The 19018-nt window shown below is 45.7% G+C and overlaps 2 protein-coding genes across 2 annotated transcripts in view; one reads left to right on the forward strand and one right to left on the reverse strand.

Annotated features, from left to right (window-relative positions):
- The window catches only part of gphnb (gephyrin b), a 19163-nt gene extending 16096 nt beyond the window's left edge, over positions 1–3067 (reverse strand). The window contains exon 1 of the mRNA XM_060042425.1: positions 2972–3067. Coding sequence (XP_059898408.1) covers positions 2972–3067 — 96 coding nt within the window. The remainder of the gene's footprint in view (positions 1–2971) is intronic.
- LOC132449375 (uncharacterized) overlaps positions 1–19018 on the forward strand; it is a 117333-nt gene that overhangs the window by 58948 nt on the left and 39367 nt on the right. The gene's annotated exons all lie outside the window — the stretch shown is intronic.

Genomic DNA, 19018 nt, shown 5'->3' on the forward strand with positions numbered 1-19018 from the left:
TTCATTAATAAATGGATTCATAAAATGGTAGCACGTTGGGTGTGATGCCTCTACTTCGGAGAGTTATAAGTCACGCTTAAAGGCTTATCCAATTAACCCCTCGTAGCTCATTTGCAAAGCGACATAAGCTTATGGTCAAGTAAGCTTCGTTACTTTTCGCCACGAGTTAAGCATCAGTCTCAAGGCGCCCTGCCGCCGGTGGCCAGCAGAGGTCAGTATAGCCTTCGAGCAAGGCTTAGCGGACTGCACGAAGTTGAATAATGGACTGTAAGAGAAGTAGAGAGGGGAGCGGTCTGCAGACAACGTCTGGGGTTGTCCAGAGCCGCACTGCATCAAAAACAGTTTGGTTAATTGTTTTCAATAATAACGATAAACTACAGTGGTCTCAGAAAATCCAGGATTTATAGACTCAGTTGCCGTTGCAACTGCACTGGACAGCTCTAACTCCTTCCGTTTGACCATCACTGAGCCACATTTTCTCTGAACGTGTGATGCAAGACCCCAGCATGTAAAAGTATGCACACATACTTATGTGCAGACGCTCACACGGCCGCACACACACACACACACACACACACACACACACACACACACACACACACACACACACACACACACACACACACACACACACACACACACACACACACACACACACACACACACACACACACACAAACGGTGAGCCTTTCTAAAAAGTAGTTTCTTAAGTTGGCATCCGTTGTTAACCACTCAACCTTCTTTAAAAGACGGTGTCACTTCCTTCCCATTTCAAACAGTCTTTCTAGAGTCCCGGCCGGCGTTGCATCAAGTGCTCGCAGCATAGCAAATCAGCCAAGGGAAGAAGGATATCCACTTAATGGAAGCACTACATTCCAGTCCATAGATTTCCAGTCATGTGGTTTTGTTTACGTGCCTTAAATGCTTCGGCCTCTGCCATCCCCGGCGGGTCCATGCCCCTTTGGAATCACAAAACGTAGAATTGGCCTGAATTAAACACTGTTGTTTCTGCTGCGGGTCAGGGCCATGTTGTATTATCGCTGCGGATGGTACCGTGTCGAAAAAAGTCGGCGACCATATCACGGGGATATGGATTCAACGTGACAAAGCAGAGCTAGATATTTAGTTGGAGGCTGACATTAGCTCAGCTGTGTGTCAATATCTGCAATTACCACCTGACAAAGAAAATGGCGCCGCTGTTTGTGTTGACCGCTCTGCTTTGCCAAACGCCCAACATGGATGGCTTTGCGCTGATAAAGCTCCTGGTTCAATAATGTTTGTGTGTTCTGTGTTTTGCTCCTCTGTGGTCGTCACTTCCGAACAATATTGCCGTTTGTGTTTTGCTGTTACTTTTCCAGGAAAACATGACCTTGGCCATCGGCTGTGAAGTGGAAGGACTTTCAACAGAAGGCTTTTACTCAACTTGTCTGATGGTTGTGACAGTAATGGGAGATGTACTGGTGGCAACGGGGAGCGTACCTATGTTCCCCGGGGCCTATGTTCCCCGCTTTGCATGGAACCGGGGAACATATATAGGATCCGGAGAGCGAATCTTTTTGTCGTAGGATGGTAGGGGCAAGTACCACCTTTTTCGCCTCTGATTCGCCTGTGATTTGGTTAGAATGGCTCTCCTCCTATTGGTTATGGTTAGGGTTAGGGTTAGGTTTAGGGTTAACCCTCACCCTAACCCTAACCATAACCCTAAACCTGACCCTAACCCTTCGCACCCGAGGAACATAGGACCTAGGGAACATAGGGATGACCCCGTGGCAACGTAGAGCTGAACACAGAGAAGGGTGAAAACATTTAATGCAGAAATGTAAAAAAATAAATAAAATCACAATAAACGATTATTATATTCTTGTAATTAAAAAGCTGATCATTTTGACTCGATCTTGCTACTCCATTGATCTAAAATGATAATACCACAAGTTTGGCCTTTTCTTGTGCTACTAGTACCAAATGCATGTTGCCACTGCTGCCACGGTTCTATTTGAAACCCAGTGATGTCCATGCATTGTAACGGTGGCTATGGCCCAGGAGATAAGGCTCCCCGTTCAAAGTCGACTGGCAGCGGGGCCGCAGCAGAGTTGAATGAGGAGCAGCACTCTCCCACTGGAGATGTGGATAAGCACCATTTTTAATGTAACGTGGCCACGAATCCACACGCAGTCCCGCAATTAATGTTTTTTTGAAAAGAAGAAGACAACAAGGTGATGACTAGGGGCCAAATTAACACAAGAATTAGAATGCAAGGAGGGATTGTACGGACCAACCAACCAAGACAAAGACCGGTGCCAATATGAGGGATAGAAGTGATGGATACACTTAGTACTCCTCAACACAAACACACTCACGCACACTTAAAAGAAAAAGCGTTGTGCACACATTTAATTTCCTGACAACAGCAACTTTTCAAGGGTGGGGTCGTAAGTGGGCATTTAGGATCAGGCCCTATTCTGGCAGCATGAGCTCTCTGCAGCATTCTGGCAGGCTAAACCAAGCGTAGATGGAGACGTGGTGGTGGGGTGGAGGGCTGGGAGTGCAGGGAGCGAGAGAGGTTTGGGATTGAAGGGTAGTTGGGTCCCATTAAACTAATTCAAGCCGACTTGTTGATATATTTGCACCGGCACCACTGTAATGATGCTTTTGGCAGCTTCTTTTTTTTATTGCCTCGCACGCACGCACGCACACGCACGCACGCACACGCACGCGCGCACGCACGCACGCACGCACGCACGCACGCACGCACGCACGCACGCACGCACGCCCGCACGCCCGCCCGCAGGAATCTGTGAGAACATAAAAGCATTCCGGAGCTGTGCTGCTCAGAGTGTGTTATGCGAGAGCTTCGAGTCAACAAGGTACAAGTTAACCTCCCTGCTACCCTGCTACCTCCTCCGCCATACACTCCCTCCTCCGTATACTCCTTTAGCAGCTCTCAGAAATACAAAGAATTCTACCGTCTAGCCTTGACGATAAATGAACTGGTCGGGGTGTGTTGCAGCAGAACTTCTGAGGCGGGCACGAGCGCCCCCGTGTTCCGGAGGTGCTTTAGGCCCGTCATGTTGCGATACCTCTGATGCTACAAAGATCTGCACCGTGCTTATCTACCCACATGATGAATGCTGTACATTTCCAACACGGATGCAACATTGGGACCAGAGGTTTCCGGTGGCCCTGCGACCCTTATCTGTGTCCCCATGAGGTGCGTAACATAACCAGCTTTAGAATGGAATGCACGCATGTGCTGAGAAGGTTGGGTAAAAAGTCTTACCAGGGTTCACTGGCTAATTCATTAAGAGGACCCGTTATTAGGGTAGAATCCTTCCAGGCTTTTGGCATCCTGTTTATGTCCTTAAACAAGGCATTGTTCTGGGAATGGATTGTAGACGATGCAGAACGTGTTGGTGTGCCTGTGATCTGATGAAGGCCTTTGTAGGCCGAAATGTTATCACCAATTAAACATTCTTAATATTGGAACTCAGAGTGTGCGGCACCTTATTTGTCTTACTTTGGTGTGCCATATTCTACCATCAGGTCACGACTCTGTGCACAGTTGCAGCAAATGTTATCTGGATCAGCCCTTTGCCTTAGGTACTTGACACCGAGAGAACCGTTTGAAATCTTGATAAGAGTGCACTGCTGCAAGGAAAACAGTCCCCCGATCCATTTAGTGACCATGCACGGTGTATTTTCAGAATGTAAGTAGACATTCAGGTATATTGACCCCTCTCTCCCATATCCCATTAGATAATGCCTTAGATCTAGTGATTAACACTCCACGATTCCTCAAGACAACAGTATCAAAAATAGACACTGTTGTAATGGATGCTTTGCAACAAAACCCTAAGGACAACAGTTGATTAACACCGGTTCAGAGGAAGGAACGGTGCACAGTTTGATGTCGCCAACGACAAATCTGCCACTTTGGCTGTTTCTGGTAGTGCAGACGCTAGATGGCTGGCTGTACCATTTGTTGCTAACGGAGCTATCAGACGCTAACGTGTTAACGGCAGGTGACACAAGAGCTAGACCATATTGAAGCAGCTGGGGCTACAGTGTCGCTCCCAGCCTTAGTCTCAGATGGATATGCAACATCATCACTTTCCTTGGAGAAACTAAATTGCATGTTCTTGACACTTCGACTTCCATTCAGGCAGAGTAATCTTTTTTCCTGCAGTTTCTGGTCAGGTCCTCTTGTTCGCCAACTCAGTATTTCCATAAAATAAAGTAGGAGTAAAAGCATTTTTATTCGATGTATTAGAGATTGAGTGGATACCCTGACAGCTGCCTTGTTAAATGAAAAAATACAAAAGAAAACTGGGCAAGACTGCTCTGAATTCTCCACGTTTACCATTGCCCTCATGAATATATCTCTTTTCACCCAAAGTGGCCAAAATCGTTCCGCTTCAATGACAATCTGATGAGTGCTATTGGCTTCGTTTAGGGTCTGGTTATTGTTGCTGCTTGACATCAAATTACATGTCTTTCTTTTTTCTCCATAACATATGTCATTCTCTTTGGCAATCTCACCGGTACACAAGTGCTGCCAGCTGATACACACGAGACACAGCTGTGATGAGGCCTAAACGACAATGCAAACCCTTGATGTAAAACACAGTCACGGCTCATCTCATACATTTTTAACAGTCTATGGCAAAATTAAATGCATGGATGTAATGTTGTTGCTTTTGCTTTCGTTTATTAGTTTTACTCCCGAAAACACGGCTGACCCAGGTGTCCGGGCAGTCCAACGTTCACACACACCTCTCTTACTCTCATTTAGATAACAGCCATGGCTTCAGCCTGTTGGCTGCTTCTTCCTGTGTGTTATTTTTGCCACGGTGCTCAATATGGAGGTAACACTTGAAGCAATGTTCGTCCGTGGTACATACCCATGGGGGGAGGGAGGGGGGGGGGGGACACAGCATCTGGCAGGATCTCTGGGAATGTATACGTGTTTGTGTCCATGCGCAATTGTGTGTATCAGTCAGTGTGTGTGTCGGTGTGTGTGTTGGTGTGTGAATCAGCCTGTGTGTGTTTGTGTGTGTGTGTGTCTATAAGTCTGTCTGTAGGTGTGTGTGTGTGTGTGTGTGTGCTTGTGTGTGTGTCGGAAGAGTGAGTTGTGAAAGGGGTATGTGCTTGCTGACAGGAATAGAGGAGGCTGGGCTCTGAGAACAGTGTGTGGAAAAAAGCCAGGCGAGAGAGGGAGAGAGAGAGAGAGAGAGAGAGAGAGAGAGAGAGAGAGACAGAGAGAGAGAGAGAGAGAGAGAGGGAGAGAGAGAGAGAGAGAGAGAGAGAGAGAGAGAGAGAGAGAGAGAGAGAGAGAGAGAGAGAGAGAGAGAGAGAGAGAGAGAGAGAGAGAGAGAGAAGGATAAAAAGTGAGAAAGAATGAAAGAGAGAGGGAGACAGAAAGAGCCTACAGGCAGAGCAGGCATCTAAGGACTCCAGGCTAATAACATCGCAAGTCACTTAACTCACAAGCCCCTTCCCTCACCAACCCCCCACCGTTCTATTCCAGGTGTGCTAGTCTGTTTGTGAGGCTGGTGGCACATCAGTTTGTGTGTGTGTGTGTGTGTGTGTGTGTGTGTGTGTGTGTGTGGCCCATCACGACATTGCCTCCCCCGCTGCTTGACACACGCCAGTTGCCTCTCACCCGGTGCTAGCAGCAAAACTTAGCTAAACAAATGTATATATATAAAGACAAACAAAATACCTACCTACCCGTAGGTATAGAAACAAATAATACCTAGAAATAAATATAGATAAATAAATAAACAAGGATAGAAATAAACATCCCCCCCTCATTCCCACTGACGTGTGATGACAAATGTGCACCCAGCGCCTGGGAGGCCGGCTGTTCTTTCTACTGCATTGTGTGAAATAATAGTCCAAGAGAGGATTGGACGAGAGGGAGAAAGGCGCCGGTCGCCAACGGCGATGGGCTTGAAAATAAATAAATAAATAAACTGATGTTGTCCCAGCTTTTAACACCACAAACATGCCCAGCATGCACTATTCTGTGTGTGTGGGTGTGTGTTTGTGTATGCGTGCGTGTGTCTGTGTGTGCATGTGGGCTTATGCATGCATATGTTTGCATGTGCATCTGTGTGTCTGCGTATGTATGTGTTTGTGTGTGTTTGTGTGTGCGTGAATGTGTGTGTGTGTGTGCGAGTGTGTGTGTGTGTGCGTGTGTGTGTGTGTGTGCGTGTGTGTGTGGGTGTCTGTGTTTGCATGTGTGCTTATGTATGCATGTGGTTTGTGTGCATCTTTGAGTGTATTTTTGTATGTATGTGCGTGCGTGCGTGCGTGCGCGTGTGTGTGTGTGTGCGTTTTTATGCATGAATGTGTGTGCGTGTGTACGTGTGTGCGTGCCGGCGTGCGCGTATGTGTGTGCCCATGTGTTTGTGCTTCATGGGTGGGTGGTTGGTATCTAATAGAAACAGCGTCTGTGAGCATGGCTGTTTCCTAGCGGCTGTGTGAGCGCTGCTTGTTAGACAGACGACGTTGGCAAGGCAGTGATCACAGCAATCTAATATTCTCCCAAGGTTAACTCATTGGTGTTTTGGATCAAGCCGTGACTGTACCTATTGCACCCCGCCAGGAAGTGTTTGTGTGTGTGTCTATGTGTGTGTGTGTGTGTGTGTGTGTGTGTGTGTGTGTGTGTGTGTGTGTGTGTGTGTCGGTGTTTTCTTTCACTCTCTCTTCGACTTGACTTTCGCTAGGTCGTGCGGTTCAGGCTCTCCGACTGGAGCTGAAAAAGAAAAGAAAGAAAAAAGGAAAAGCAAGAAAGGGAAATGAATTCTTGACGAGTTTAGGTATTGCTCCCTGGCGTTTCTCACAGAGCTAATGGACCCATAGGTGAATAATGGATGAGTGTTGATCAAGAGGAAGTGTGGGAAAATAGGTTACCTGCAAGTAACGGCACGTCTGGATGCGGCACGATAATGAGGCAGGTAAACAGCTGTGGAATACACTGGAGTTAAATTTCTTCCCCCACGCCTTATTTTCTGATGTTGAACCTGAAAAATAAAAATAACAGCCTGCCTTTCTTCCACTGTCCCTGAGAATGAGGTTCATAAACCCCCCCCCCCCCCCTCTCTCTCTCTGACATGGTTTCAGTAAGTAAGGTGTGTGTGTGTGTGTGTGTGTGTGTGTGTGTGTGTGTGTGTGTGTGTGTGTGTGTGTGTGTGTGTGTGTGTGTGTGCGCGTGTGTGTGTGTGTGCGCGTGTGTGTGTGTGTGCGCGCGTGTGTGTGTGTGTGTGGGTGGGTTTAGGTGCAGGTCAATCAGGGATACAGCACTCCTACTGAATTATAGCAGAGCTTCTATAGGGAGACGACACAGAGCTTGTTTCATGTTTCATTACGGAGATAAAACAGATTGGAGGATGGATGAAGCTTTCTGAGGGGGATCATAGTAAGCGTATTTCTACAGGGGCTGGTTAACACAGTATTTATTTGAATCCTTGACATACGCTTTTTTAACGGTTTACCTATTGGACGAGTTTGTGTACGCCGTTAGCTAACGAGCTCCTGACAGATCCACGCCTCCCACCATACAGTCGGTCCTGACTCAAATACAGTGGAAGAAAGTGAAATGCCTGATTCACCCAGATTTGAGGTCATCCACCATCAGAGTTTTGATTCAGATTCATATCTAAATAGAGTTGATTAATGTAGAATATATATTGGCGAGACTATGTGCAGGGTCGGTCCTGCAGAGACACAGAGTTGATTAACTGTGTCAAGAACCGCCTCATTTTCAGCAAGAGGTCTCGGGTCGCAAGCACGGTAACAGTTCTGCTAGAAAACAGACCTGGAATGAAAATAGTGTGATTTTCAAATTGAATCTACAACAATTGTTCAGTGGCCTACAAAGAAAATAAGATGAAGACATGCAGACCCAATAGACCCATGGATGTACACATATGACTGAAGCTGATTCACCTTTCTTTTGCCGGAGCTACACGTACATTTCTGGGAGTGGCGGTGCTGACAGCCAATGGGTCACTTGTTTGGGACTGGGATCCTCCTCTCCTTGTCCAGAAGCAGAAGGACATCTTGATTTACTAGACAATACATACAATGCAGTCATAATGTCTGTTTAAACTTAATAATGATGATTGTATATTTTATAATGTGATGTCAATGTCATTTTAGAATTGTAATGCTAGTTATACATGTATGACTTTGTAAGTATGCAATAAAACTTAAACTTGAACGAACACACACACACACACACACACACACACACACACACACACACACACACACACACACACACACACACACACACACACACACACACACACACACACACACACACACACACACACACCGAGACCAACCCACACACACACTCACCGAGACTAAACCACACATACACACACACAATGGCAATCACCTCTCCAGTGTCCTTGGTGTGGAGGCCTTCTGTACGGAGCACTCTGCATGCGGACTGAGTAATACCCTCCCCACTGTACACCTATCTCTCCCTCCCGCCCTCCCTCTCTCCTCTCTCGCCACCTCACATCAATTTCAAGGTGTTGCGCTGACATGAAGCCAAGGGTCTACCGCGCAGTGGAGGTTCACGTCCCCCCCCCCCCCCCCCCCCCCCCGAATCAGGTCTTATTCTCCCCCCTCTCTCCCCCTCCACTCTGACTGGGTTTTTATCTCTCCCACCTCCCGCTCCTCTATCTCACTCTATTACCCTCTCTCTCTCTTGTCTTACCCTCTGTGTGCGTCTCTGTCTCTCTCCCCGCTATTCCGCGGCCCCTCTTTAAATGAGGCACAGGCAATCGACCCCGCTGATAATGGCTTTCATATTGGCAGATTAATATTGACTTAAGAGTCCTTTGTGGTATTACGCCCGGCCGTGTCCGCCCTCTTTCCCGAGCCATGCAAAAAAAGGTATGAGAGAGAGAGAGAGGGTTTACTCTACATTCTGCCTCAGCCTGGCACGCCCGAGAACCAGACCCCAAAAGCAAGATGTCACGCATCAGAACCAGTGAGAGCTAACAGAAGAAGGCTATGGTTGGTAGGTAGAGCAGGGTTGCATGGTCGACCGCAACGCCGATGGATGAATGGGTGAATGAATTGGTGTATGAATGGGCATATGAAAGGGTGTATGAATGGGTGAATGTGAGGCAATAATTGAGTGGCCACAGGTCACAAAATAGCAATGGAAATGTAGTCTGTTCGCCAGGAAGGCTGATATGGTTGTTAAGTTACACACATACACACACACACACACACATACACACACACACACACACACACACACACACATACACAGACACACACACACACACACGTTAGTCACCCCAAGAGGCAGACAGCAGACATACTACATCAAAATCGGTACTACCGTTTCTTGTGCTCCTTTTATTCCAATGAACACATTGTCAAACCGTTGTTCAACAAAGGAACTACCCCCACCACCGACCGACCCCCCACCCCCCACTTCCCTTTCCAGCTGGAGTGACTATGTTCAGCATGGGATGTCAAGGCGCGTCCGTTTCACGGTGATTCATTTGGATTTGATGAGGGGCAAATCAATGGCGTTCGTTAAACAGAAATCAGCGAGAGACATGCAATCCAGCGCGCCCCCCGACACGAGATAAAGGGCCCACGCCGAACGGGAAATTAATGAAGATGAACTGGATGCCATGGCAGGGGTGACATTTGGAGCCACGGTTATGGATTCACTGGCAGGGCGAGAGCCGTAAGTGATGGGTTCAAATACAGCAATAACTACCAAAGATGATCCATTCGTAAATGGAACTAACTAAAAACCCAGAGAAGACAGCCTGGCCGGGTCTCGCTCTGCCCGCCCTGTGATTCGCCAGGCGCGTATTTAAAGCCTGAGGGTGTTGTAATGGTTTTTTCCAGCCTCTATTTCCCCTGATGAAAGCCAAGGTGTCTTTTATTCTGCCCAAAAGTGTTGTCTTGACAGTGAACCGCAGGTAGGCGGCACTTAGCTTTGATGCTGCAGTCTTCAGTTGTTGTCCAAAAACGCATTAAAAACAGGCCACAAAGGGGCTGTGGTGTGCAGCGGCCATCACAATGATATACCGGGTGTGGGCGTCGTAAATGTCTTGCTGCTTCAGCTTCCCCGCTATTCGTGAATGCGGAAGAGGAAAACAAGCACGAGTGTCAGCCTGCAGCAATAAGCTGGCTCACAGTTGCCCCGCTACAGTACTGTCACATGACAATGCCCAATATACTACCAATTATATTGTTGGGGAGCGTATACATGTGGAGCATATTCATGGGCTGGCTTACTTTGCCTGTGCCAAAGAATCACGAATAACTTCATAGATTAGTAAGACACATGCCGGATTTGATTATCTTTGCGTTGATGCTCTTGCACTGAGTTGGATCAATTGGGTTGCGTTCTTTGAAAGATGGATAGTGGCTATTTATTATTCAAGAGCAAAACAAAGCAAAAGATCAGTACATGTCCTTATTAAAGAGTCAAAACAAAATGAATTTTATAACAGTTACATCCAATGCCCGTTGTGATTCGTCTAGTGCCCACTAGCCATGACACTGTCCACAATATAGAAGGGTTTGTGACCTGTGAAAGTATCACAGGGCTATATTTACATTCCAATGAAACGGCAGCTGGTATAAAGTTGCTTAGCGACGCTTAACAATCCGAGAACTATCTTTCTTGATTGTGCAGGAGAAAGTAAATGGGGCTTCATCTTTAAATAATTTCCTCCGGGATCAATAAAGCAATCTTTGTCTGTATCTGTATAACTGCTTCAAACTGGTCTAAATGTCTAGTACTTTTGTATAAAAACATACTCAAGGACGAGCAATACTGAACGTAGGCACGACACACACTTCATATTTCTTAAGCCCCATTAAAATTCTAAAAATAGGCTATAACTCTGCTGCAATATCTCAACATCAAAATATGAAATGAAAATAAGTGACATCCAAGGCCTTGCATAAAGGCAAAATACAATATGATCCAAATGAGTGAGTTGAAGGTAAAATGGGGCAACCAGGCCAGAAACCCTCCTGTATGGTGAGCTGATCCAAAGATATACCGTTTTGAATATAAAAGACTGACACACCAACTACAAACAAGTCCTACTTTTTCTTGAAATTTGTTTGGTGCTGCCAAATTGGTTTGGTGCTGGAACAAAGAAGTTCCAACCCCCTCAAAAACCACCGGTTCAAAAAACACCTACCATCCTTTGTTTGAATTTCCTGTTTAAGGTCATACATACAACATGTTGTAAAGAGAGAGAGCAGAGAAGAGCCGAATAGAGCAAGCTTTGATGAATGTAAAACGTTCTGGTCCAACCACTGTATCAGTTTTTCCGCCATTAAGAATTTTTGATTGTGTGTGATTGACAGGCAAGATGGAGTCTTCCCTGAACCAATCAGGGAAAAGAGGCCCAAATGGGTGAGAGCTGATACAGGGAGCAGTCTTAAATCTAAATTGTTTCATACAGAGCCCGGAGCACTCAACCAAATATTCTCACAGAGCTTTTCAATCACATGAAACACATTTCACTGGATATGGCATTTCTAACAAATGACAACCAAATGATAGATCTTAAATCATATAAAGCATCCTTAACCATGCATGGATTAATGCATTGTTCAAACCTTATCTAAATGATGTGCCACATTTTGCAGTGTCAGTGGTTCTGCCTTAATTAACGACTTATGGTCTGTCTCTTCTCGAGTTTACAATCATAAAATAGAATAGCGTAGCTTTCATTTAGCCTGTCCTTCATTTAAGTTTTGCAAGATTTTTTTTACTGTAGGTAGCTTCCAATGCACTTATTGGAATTGTTCCAGTGAAGTTCTAGAAACCTAGAAAGTTCATCTTAGGGTTGATAAACACCTACTAAGCTTCTACTACTCCTTCTTATTACCTTAATCCTAAGGCTAATTTAGAGTAACAAGGCAAACATAACATCTAAAAAAATCTTTACTTTGTGCACAAGGTGATATATATATATATACACAAATGTGTATAGATTCAACAGTAGTAGCTGGGACCAATTTCTATAATTATAAGTAGCTCTACAAGCTCATACTACCATACGCAGACTGAGCCTTGCAGCCGCATGAAACACACTTAACTCCATGACTGAAGGTAAGATAGTGGCACATTTTTGACAAAGACTGCCGATGCGGCATCCCCAGGGGGCCTGCAGTGACGAGAATGGCAACCTAGCTTCATTTCGTTTGTGAAACGAAAGAACTGTTGACATTTGTCACATCGCAAGTGGTGAGGGAGGAAGCTAGGAGGAAAAACAAAGAGACGAACGACACACATCAACCGAAATATCAAAGCCTCCGCCGGAGATCACTGACAGACAGGCAATAAAGCAGCGTGTGTGGTGTGGGGCCAGGCCCCGAGACGTCCTCCAAATCACGCCTTTGACTAAACCTGTGATTAACAAACGCATAAAGAGGAAAACGCAGGGACGCCCTATGGTTTACAACCTGGCCGTCACCATCCAGCCCCCCTGTCCTTGGGATTTACGAGACGCATATCCCTCAAACTCAAAGTGGGGGCGCGTTGGACGTCAACGGCGTCGTAAACCATGGCCATCAGAGTTCAGCGTTTTGTCAGCGAGTCGGTTTGTCTCTCGCTGCGGCGGGAAGGCCTCAAGCTGAAGGATGGCCAATCCGACGACTGGAGCCATGGCCGTTTATTTACCTATGTCCTTTATCGGCGGTGTATTACCAAGCCTTTGAGATGGCGTTGGAGCTGTTGGGAGAAATATCCCCTGCTGTGTGTTCTACCGTGTTGACCGGTTAAACGCTGGCGTGTTGAAAATCCCTTTTATGGCTGATATGGCGAGTCGACAGCCATAATCACCCGCTGATGAATGTTGATGTTCGGCTCGACAGTGACACACTTTCTGCGGGACCGGGACACCGGTTTCATTATTTGGACGTTTTGACACAGATCAGCGGAGATGATCCGAGGCTGGGTGAAAAAAGGTAAATGGCTTTCTGTTTTGACACGGTAGGAGGAGGAAATGGAGGAGGAGGAGGAGGAGGAGGAGGAGGAGGAGGAGGAGGAGGATGAGTAGGAGAAGGGCCGACGATCAGTTAGAGTTAAGACAGCGAAAACAAAATGTTTTGGACCGGGCTGACAACAGACGAGTGGCAGTGTGTGGGGGGGGGGGGGTTGGGGGGGTAGGGTCTCTCATCCGTGCCGCCGATCGCTGACGCAGAGTTTGACTTTTTAGCAGAAGGTCAGCAGCTGTGGAGCGGCAACAAAATAATTAGCTTGGAGGTTTCCGCCTTGTGCCGCGAGTGGGTTTCACGTGTCGAGGATTGAACTTCTCGATTCGTTTGTTTGATCGCGCACTTAAATAAGAGATTGGATTTTTCGGAGACAGGTGTATGGCGACAGCCTTGTTTGCCTGGCTTAATGTGTTTGTATAACACCCTTTTTTTTGCCCTGTTTGACGAAAATGTATTATAAACAAGGTTTTTGTTAGCATGACTAAACATATGATATTAAAACACAAGCTTTAGGTCCACTTGGAAATCACTACCATTGAAAATAACATCTAATTAGTGCAGACATAAAAGTAACTGACAAGCAGGGCAATATCTACTATTCATATAGCTATATGAAAAGTACAAAAGTCCTTTGGCAGTTAACTTCCAGTGAGTACAGAGCAGCCACTTGACCAAACAACCAGAAGTACTTTCAGAAGAACTAGAGGACTTCCAGTTACATCAGCAGCAGTGCTTCAAGACACTTAAACCTTAAAGGCTTGGAATGGGTATTTTGAAGTAGTTCATAATAGCTCCACTATTGCCGGCACAGTAACAAAGTTAACAAAGCCTTTTGGAAATTTGTCAGTTATGTGGAATGGTAGTTTTAAAGCAAATACACAGCTAGAGCGCAATCATCTTGACTGTTTGTAGATTTTATTCCATTTGACTGCTCATAAATGTCCAATATTTCTTCTGCAAAATGCAATAATAAAAACATAGTATTGGTATTTAGGTTTTGTGGCTGTTTGTGTTTGTGTGTGCTTGTGTACCTGTGTTTGTGTGAGTGTGAGTGTGAGTGTGAGTGTGTGAGTGTGAGTGTGTGTGTGTGTGTGCGTGTGCGTGTGTGTTTGCATTTGTGTTGGCGTATGTGTGTTTGTGTGTGTATCCAAGTCGAGCTGAAACTTTACTCACTGCAGGGATTCGCAGGACCTGAAACTTCACCCAAGGACTAGTAACTACTAGGGATGGGCAAAACGATTCTTTTCCGGGAATCAGTTCTTTCAGATCCGTTCACTATCACGATTCGTTCGTTTGATTTGTTCGTTAAGTCAGATGGTCTGTGACGTCATTTGCCTGGGATCGGAAATGATGGAATAAAAGTTAATCAACATGCATGTAGCCTACTACTTTCTAATGTTCTGGCAAAATTACCCAGGTTAAGTGTAAATATTAATCATCTATATAAAGCACATACATGCTTTTTTTTCATATATATCCTTAATACATTGCAGTAAGAACTAAATGGCGTCTTCCAAGTAGGGCTGGGCGATTTGGCCTAAAAATAAAATCTCAATTTTTTCTAACTAATGGACAATTTACGATTTAAACCTAGATTTTTTTTTCTGTTTTTCTCTAAACAAATTAAAAAGACCAAGGCAAAATTTAAATACATATTTTCTTTATTAACACAATAAAAATAAATGAGATTACCAAGTAATCTAGGCCTATGTGAACCAATCAGTTGTTCGAGGATAAAAAATAAAATCATTGTTGAGCAAAGATTTTTTTATTTCAAACTGAAAAAAAAAGATCTTGTAGGCCCACCCTGAAAAACGTGTAAAATGCGATCGACTTTCTACAAACCTTACACGGAACAGTTTGTTCTATGTCTGACTGCTTGTACCCAAACCACTTCCATACAACTGAAGTAGCACCCTTTTTATGAATGAGTTCTTCATCTGTGTTCGTGGACATTTTTATGGTAGGGGAGATCCGGGTCGATTGAAACACGGGACGATTTAAACACAGCGATTTCCTCGAAAACCACGGAAGGCTTTCACGTCAAATTTCGTAACTACGTTCAGCACGCAAGACTGACCAACCCTGCGAATTCGTGTAATGACGTCCCACCGTTCAAATGTTATCCCCCAAACCTGTTTGAGAAAAAAATAAAAAAATAAAATAAATAATCGCGATTTTTCGGTTCAGCCATTTTACAAACCGTAGCAAAGTAAAAATGCAAATTAATCGTTTAAACCGAAAAATATCGCCCAGCCCTACTTCCAAGTAGTGCTAATAAGCAGTGAAGCACCTTAGCAACTAGACAAAACGAGACTCATAATGGTAATAAATAAATAAAAAAAAAAAAAATCTGTTCTCTTGTTTTGGGAATCAGTTCTCGTCGTTCACCTTCAGGATTCGTCCGTTCTAACCGAAACGTTCGCGACCGACCCATCACTAGTGACTACACGCAGGCACGCAGGCACGCACGCAGGCACGCAGGCACGCACGCACGCACGCACGCACGCACGCACAGTGTCCCATTGATTTCGATTATTGTGGCCCATCATTCAAAACTGATTTGCCCTTCCCCCCCAACCCCTATTCCACCTGTAAATAGACTGTGTTGATCATCAATATGAGTGACTTTGGTGACTAAAGCCACACCCATGCAGTCAATCCAGCATATTGTCACTGGTGAGTAGATGTCTAACATTATTATTGATTGACTATAAAGAAAACGATATCACACCATGTTGTGCGGTCCTAGAATCATCGCACTAGAATGACAAGGACAGAACCAAAAGTAGGGTAAGCATCAAGTTCACTTTCCCTTAATACTCGTGTCGGATGCAAATGCAGTTATACACCTTTTCGATGGAAGGTGACGTTTTTCTAATTGCCTTCGCATCTAATAGTAATTTGCTAACATGGTTCATGAAAATAGTTTAAAATCAATTTAAGCCTTCAAGTTGACCTTTTCGAAATTGGATAATGCATGCCAAAGCTGTTTTGAAAAGTTTCAAACACACTTTTCTTTGATTAAAACAAAGTCATTTTAGGGAGATTGTGAATATAGTGGTGATAGGTGCTCTACCATCTCACACACACGACTTGTTGTTCAGTGTTCAAGCTTGGCTGATAGAATACTTAGTGTAATGATCCCTTGGCTGTGTGTATGTGGGTGCGTTTGTTTGTGTGTGTGTGTGCGTGTGTGTGTGCGGGGGGAGTGTATGTGTGCGTAGGTGTGTTCATGTGTTAATGTGGGTGTGTGTGTGTGGTTGTGTGTGTCTGCATGGGTTTGTTTGCACATCCATGTCTAATGGAGGAATAGCTTATGTGTTGATGTTCAACCACTTCGTTGCTTTAATAATGAACATCGTGTGTGTGTGTGTGTGTGTGTGTGTGTGTGTGTGTGTGTGTGTGTGTCTTGGATGTGTGTGTACTGAGGGAGAGCATGAAGTATGTGCAAACTCCTTGTCTGAGGAGGAGGGGGTTAACGAACCAAACGGCCTCCATCAGGGAGTTTATCTCAGTTCCAGATGAAGCCGTTGGACCTTAAAGCCCTCCGTCGTTCCACTGTCTTGGCATCTGCTCTCTCTCTCTCTCTTTTCCTCTCCTTGATCACTCTGTTCCATCCTTCCCAGAAAAGAGTGAGAAGCCTCCCACTCTTCTTTCCATTTTCTCTCTCCCTTTACCCATCATTTGCCTATCATTGAATTCTCCCTTTACCATCAACTCTCTCTCTCTCTCCCTCCCTCTCTCTTCCTCCCCACAGATTAGTGGTAATAAGGGCATCATCTACAGCAGTAAATACAGTGCTGCTCTGGTGTCCCTCCCTCGCACTCCAAGCATGCCTGTAGCTAGCTATGAGGTCAGTGACTTCAAGACCTCCATAATTTTTTTTTTCTGAGCTAAATTGGAAACTAAATATATCTGTTTAAAGAAACCGCTGGTAGAGAACCTTTCCGAGATGAGTGTCTGCTTGATTCAGTTGACTCTTTACTCTGATTCCGCTGTGGTTGACAGCTGGTGTTGCGTTCCCTCCCCCCCAACAAAACTGAACCGCTGCAACTGAAGCTGGACCTCACTATTTTCCAAACCCTGGCTACGGCCCTGACTCCAAGTTGGTCACTTCAGGCCCTCTCACGCCACCAGCTCCAGGTAATGCTCTAGCCAGCACTCTGGCTATAGCAGCCATGAGTGGTCCCAGCCACAAGTAGAAACCCCAGGGAGAAGAGGGCTTTGTGATTGACCGTATGCAGGTGTGTGTGTGTGTGTGTGTGTGTGTGTGTGTGTGTGTGTGTGTGTGTGTGTGTGTGTGTGGCAATGTGCATGTGCGTGCATGCTGGTGTGTGAAAAATGAAAGAGACAGAAGCCAGAGCGATCCTGATGCCAGATGGGGTCGGCACGCCGACGCCACGGGTTCACATCTGAGGGTCATGAAATTCTGGCGGTGAAAAAGTCAACATCTGACCGAGTGAGATACCACAGGGGGAGCCGGTCTGAGACGCCATGCCCTCTCGCTTCATTACACTGTGGACAAACCCCCTCGCTCCCCCGTCCAGGAGCCTAGAGAGACTATACAAAACCATTGTCGTTTCTTGTCCGAGAAAACATGAACCCCATCTCTGGATGTGTTCATCGGATGTGCCGCAAAAAGCTGCCTGTGACGGCGTTGAAGATGAACCAAACAAGAAAATTCAAATGTCAGGGTCTGCAGCATCTGGTGGAATAGGTTATTTCCAGGGCTGTTTCTAATTGGTTGAAAGTGGTGCCAGGTGACTAATCAAGGAATACTAATATCATCAATCCCATTTGCATATATTCCGAGCATGGCTGGCTTCAGTGAGAATGGAACTCCTACCCCGGCCATGTGTGGTACCTGGCACCAATTTCAAGGAATCAGAAGCGGCAATTGCATTAACCAGTGTTACCCCTGAGATGGTGCTTTGGCAGACTTCTGGGTGCAGTGTTTGGGGTCCTCTTTAACGAGCATAATAGCAAGGTTCATCTTTGCTCCATTCGCTGAAACGTACCGCACTACAGTCATAAACACACTGGCCTGTGTGTCCCTCCTCTTGCTCTCCAGGCTGATGGAGCGAGGACACAGGGCTGGCCTCTGCGGGGACGTCGCATGGGCGAGAGGCAGCATGGGTGGTGGGCGAGGGTGTTACGCCTCTCTCTCTCTCTCCCTCGAAGGGCCTGGAGCACTCTCACAAAACAGTCACAAATCAATGCCTTGCACAGCTGTCGGGATGTGATTAAACTCTCATGGTCCCTTAACACACACACACGCGCACACACACACACACACACACACACACACACACACACACACACACACACACACACACACACACACACACACACACACACACACACACACACACACACACACACACCTGTACATACATATACACCTCCACACCTCCTGACACAAACCAATATATGATTCTTGTGCTTACCGGAGGAAACCACCTCTTAAGCCCGGATCAGACTACGCAATATTTCTGTCTTTCATGATGGTCACCAAGACTCACCATGTCAGAATAACCGATTATAGTGTCACAAATTCTTGCCGTGTGTTTGCCGGGAGATGGGCAATGCTACAATTATGGCCCTGACTAATCGTTGTATGCTGCCTTTCCCGACCTTGTGATTTTGTAGGGTGAGATGGAGGAGGGCCAAGACATTGTCACTCTTTGCTACAAAAGTGCTCTGCGTCAGGCATTATCTTTTTCGGCCCATACAGCTTATTACGAAAATAAAAAGCGATTTAAAAAAAAGATTGCAGACCTCTTTCTTGGGGTTACGAAAAGGACCCTATGGGCTATCTGTCCTTCATAGAGCAGGTCAGGTCAGGGTGCCATGGTGTGGGCGGCTTCACACCGGCGGTTGCTCTTGACTTCATGGGTTCGTGGCTGTTGATAATGCCCCTTCGAAACCACGAAAGAACTGAGAGGCACGAAAATGGATTTGTGAATTGGTCTGGCAGTGTTAGGCTAGGTAAATAATTCAC

Source organism: Gadus macrocephalus, chromosome 21, assembly GCF_031168955.1.
Source record: "Gadus macrocephalus chromosome 21, ASM3116895v1".
Classification (NCBI taxonomy): Eukaryota; Metazoa; Chordata; class Actinopteri; order Gadiformes; family Gadidae; genus Gadus; species Gadus macrocephalus.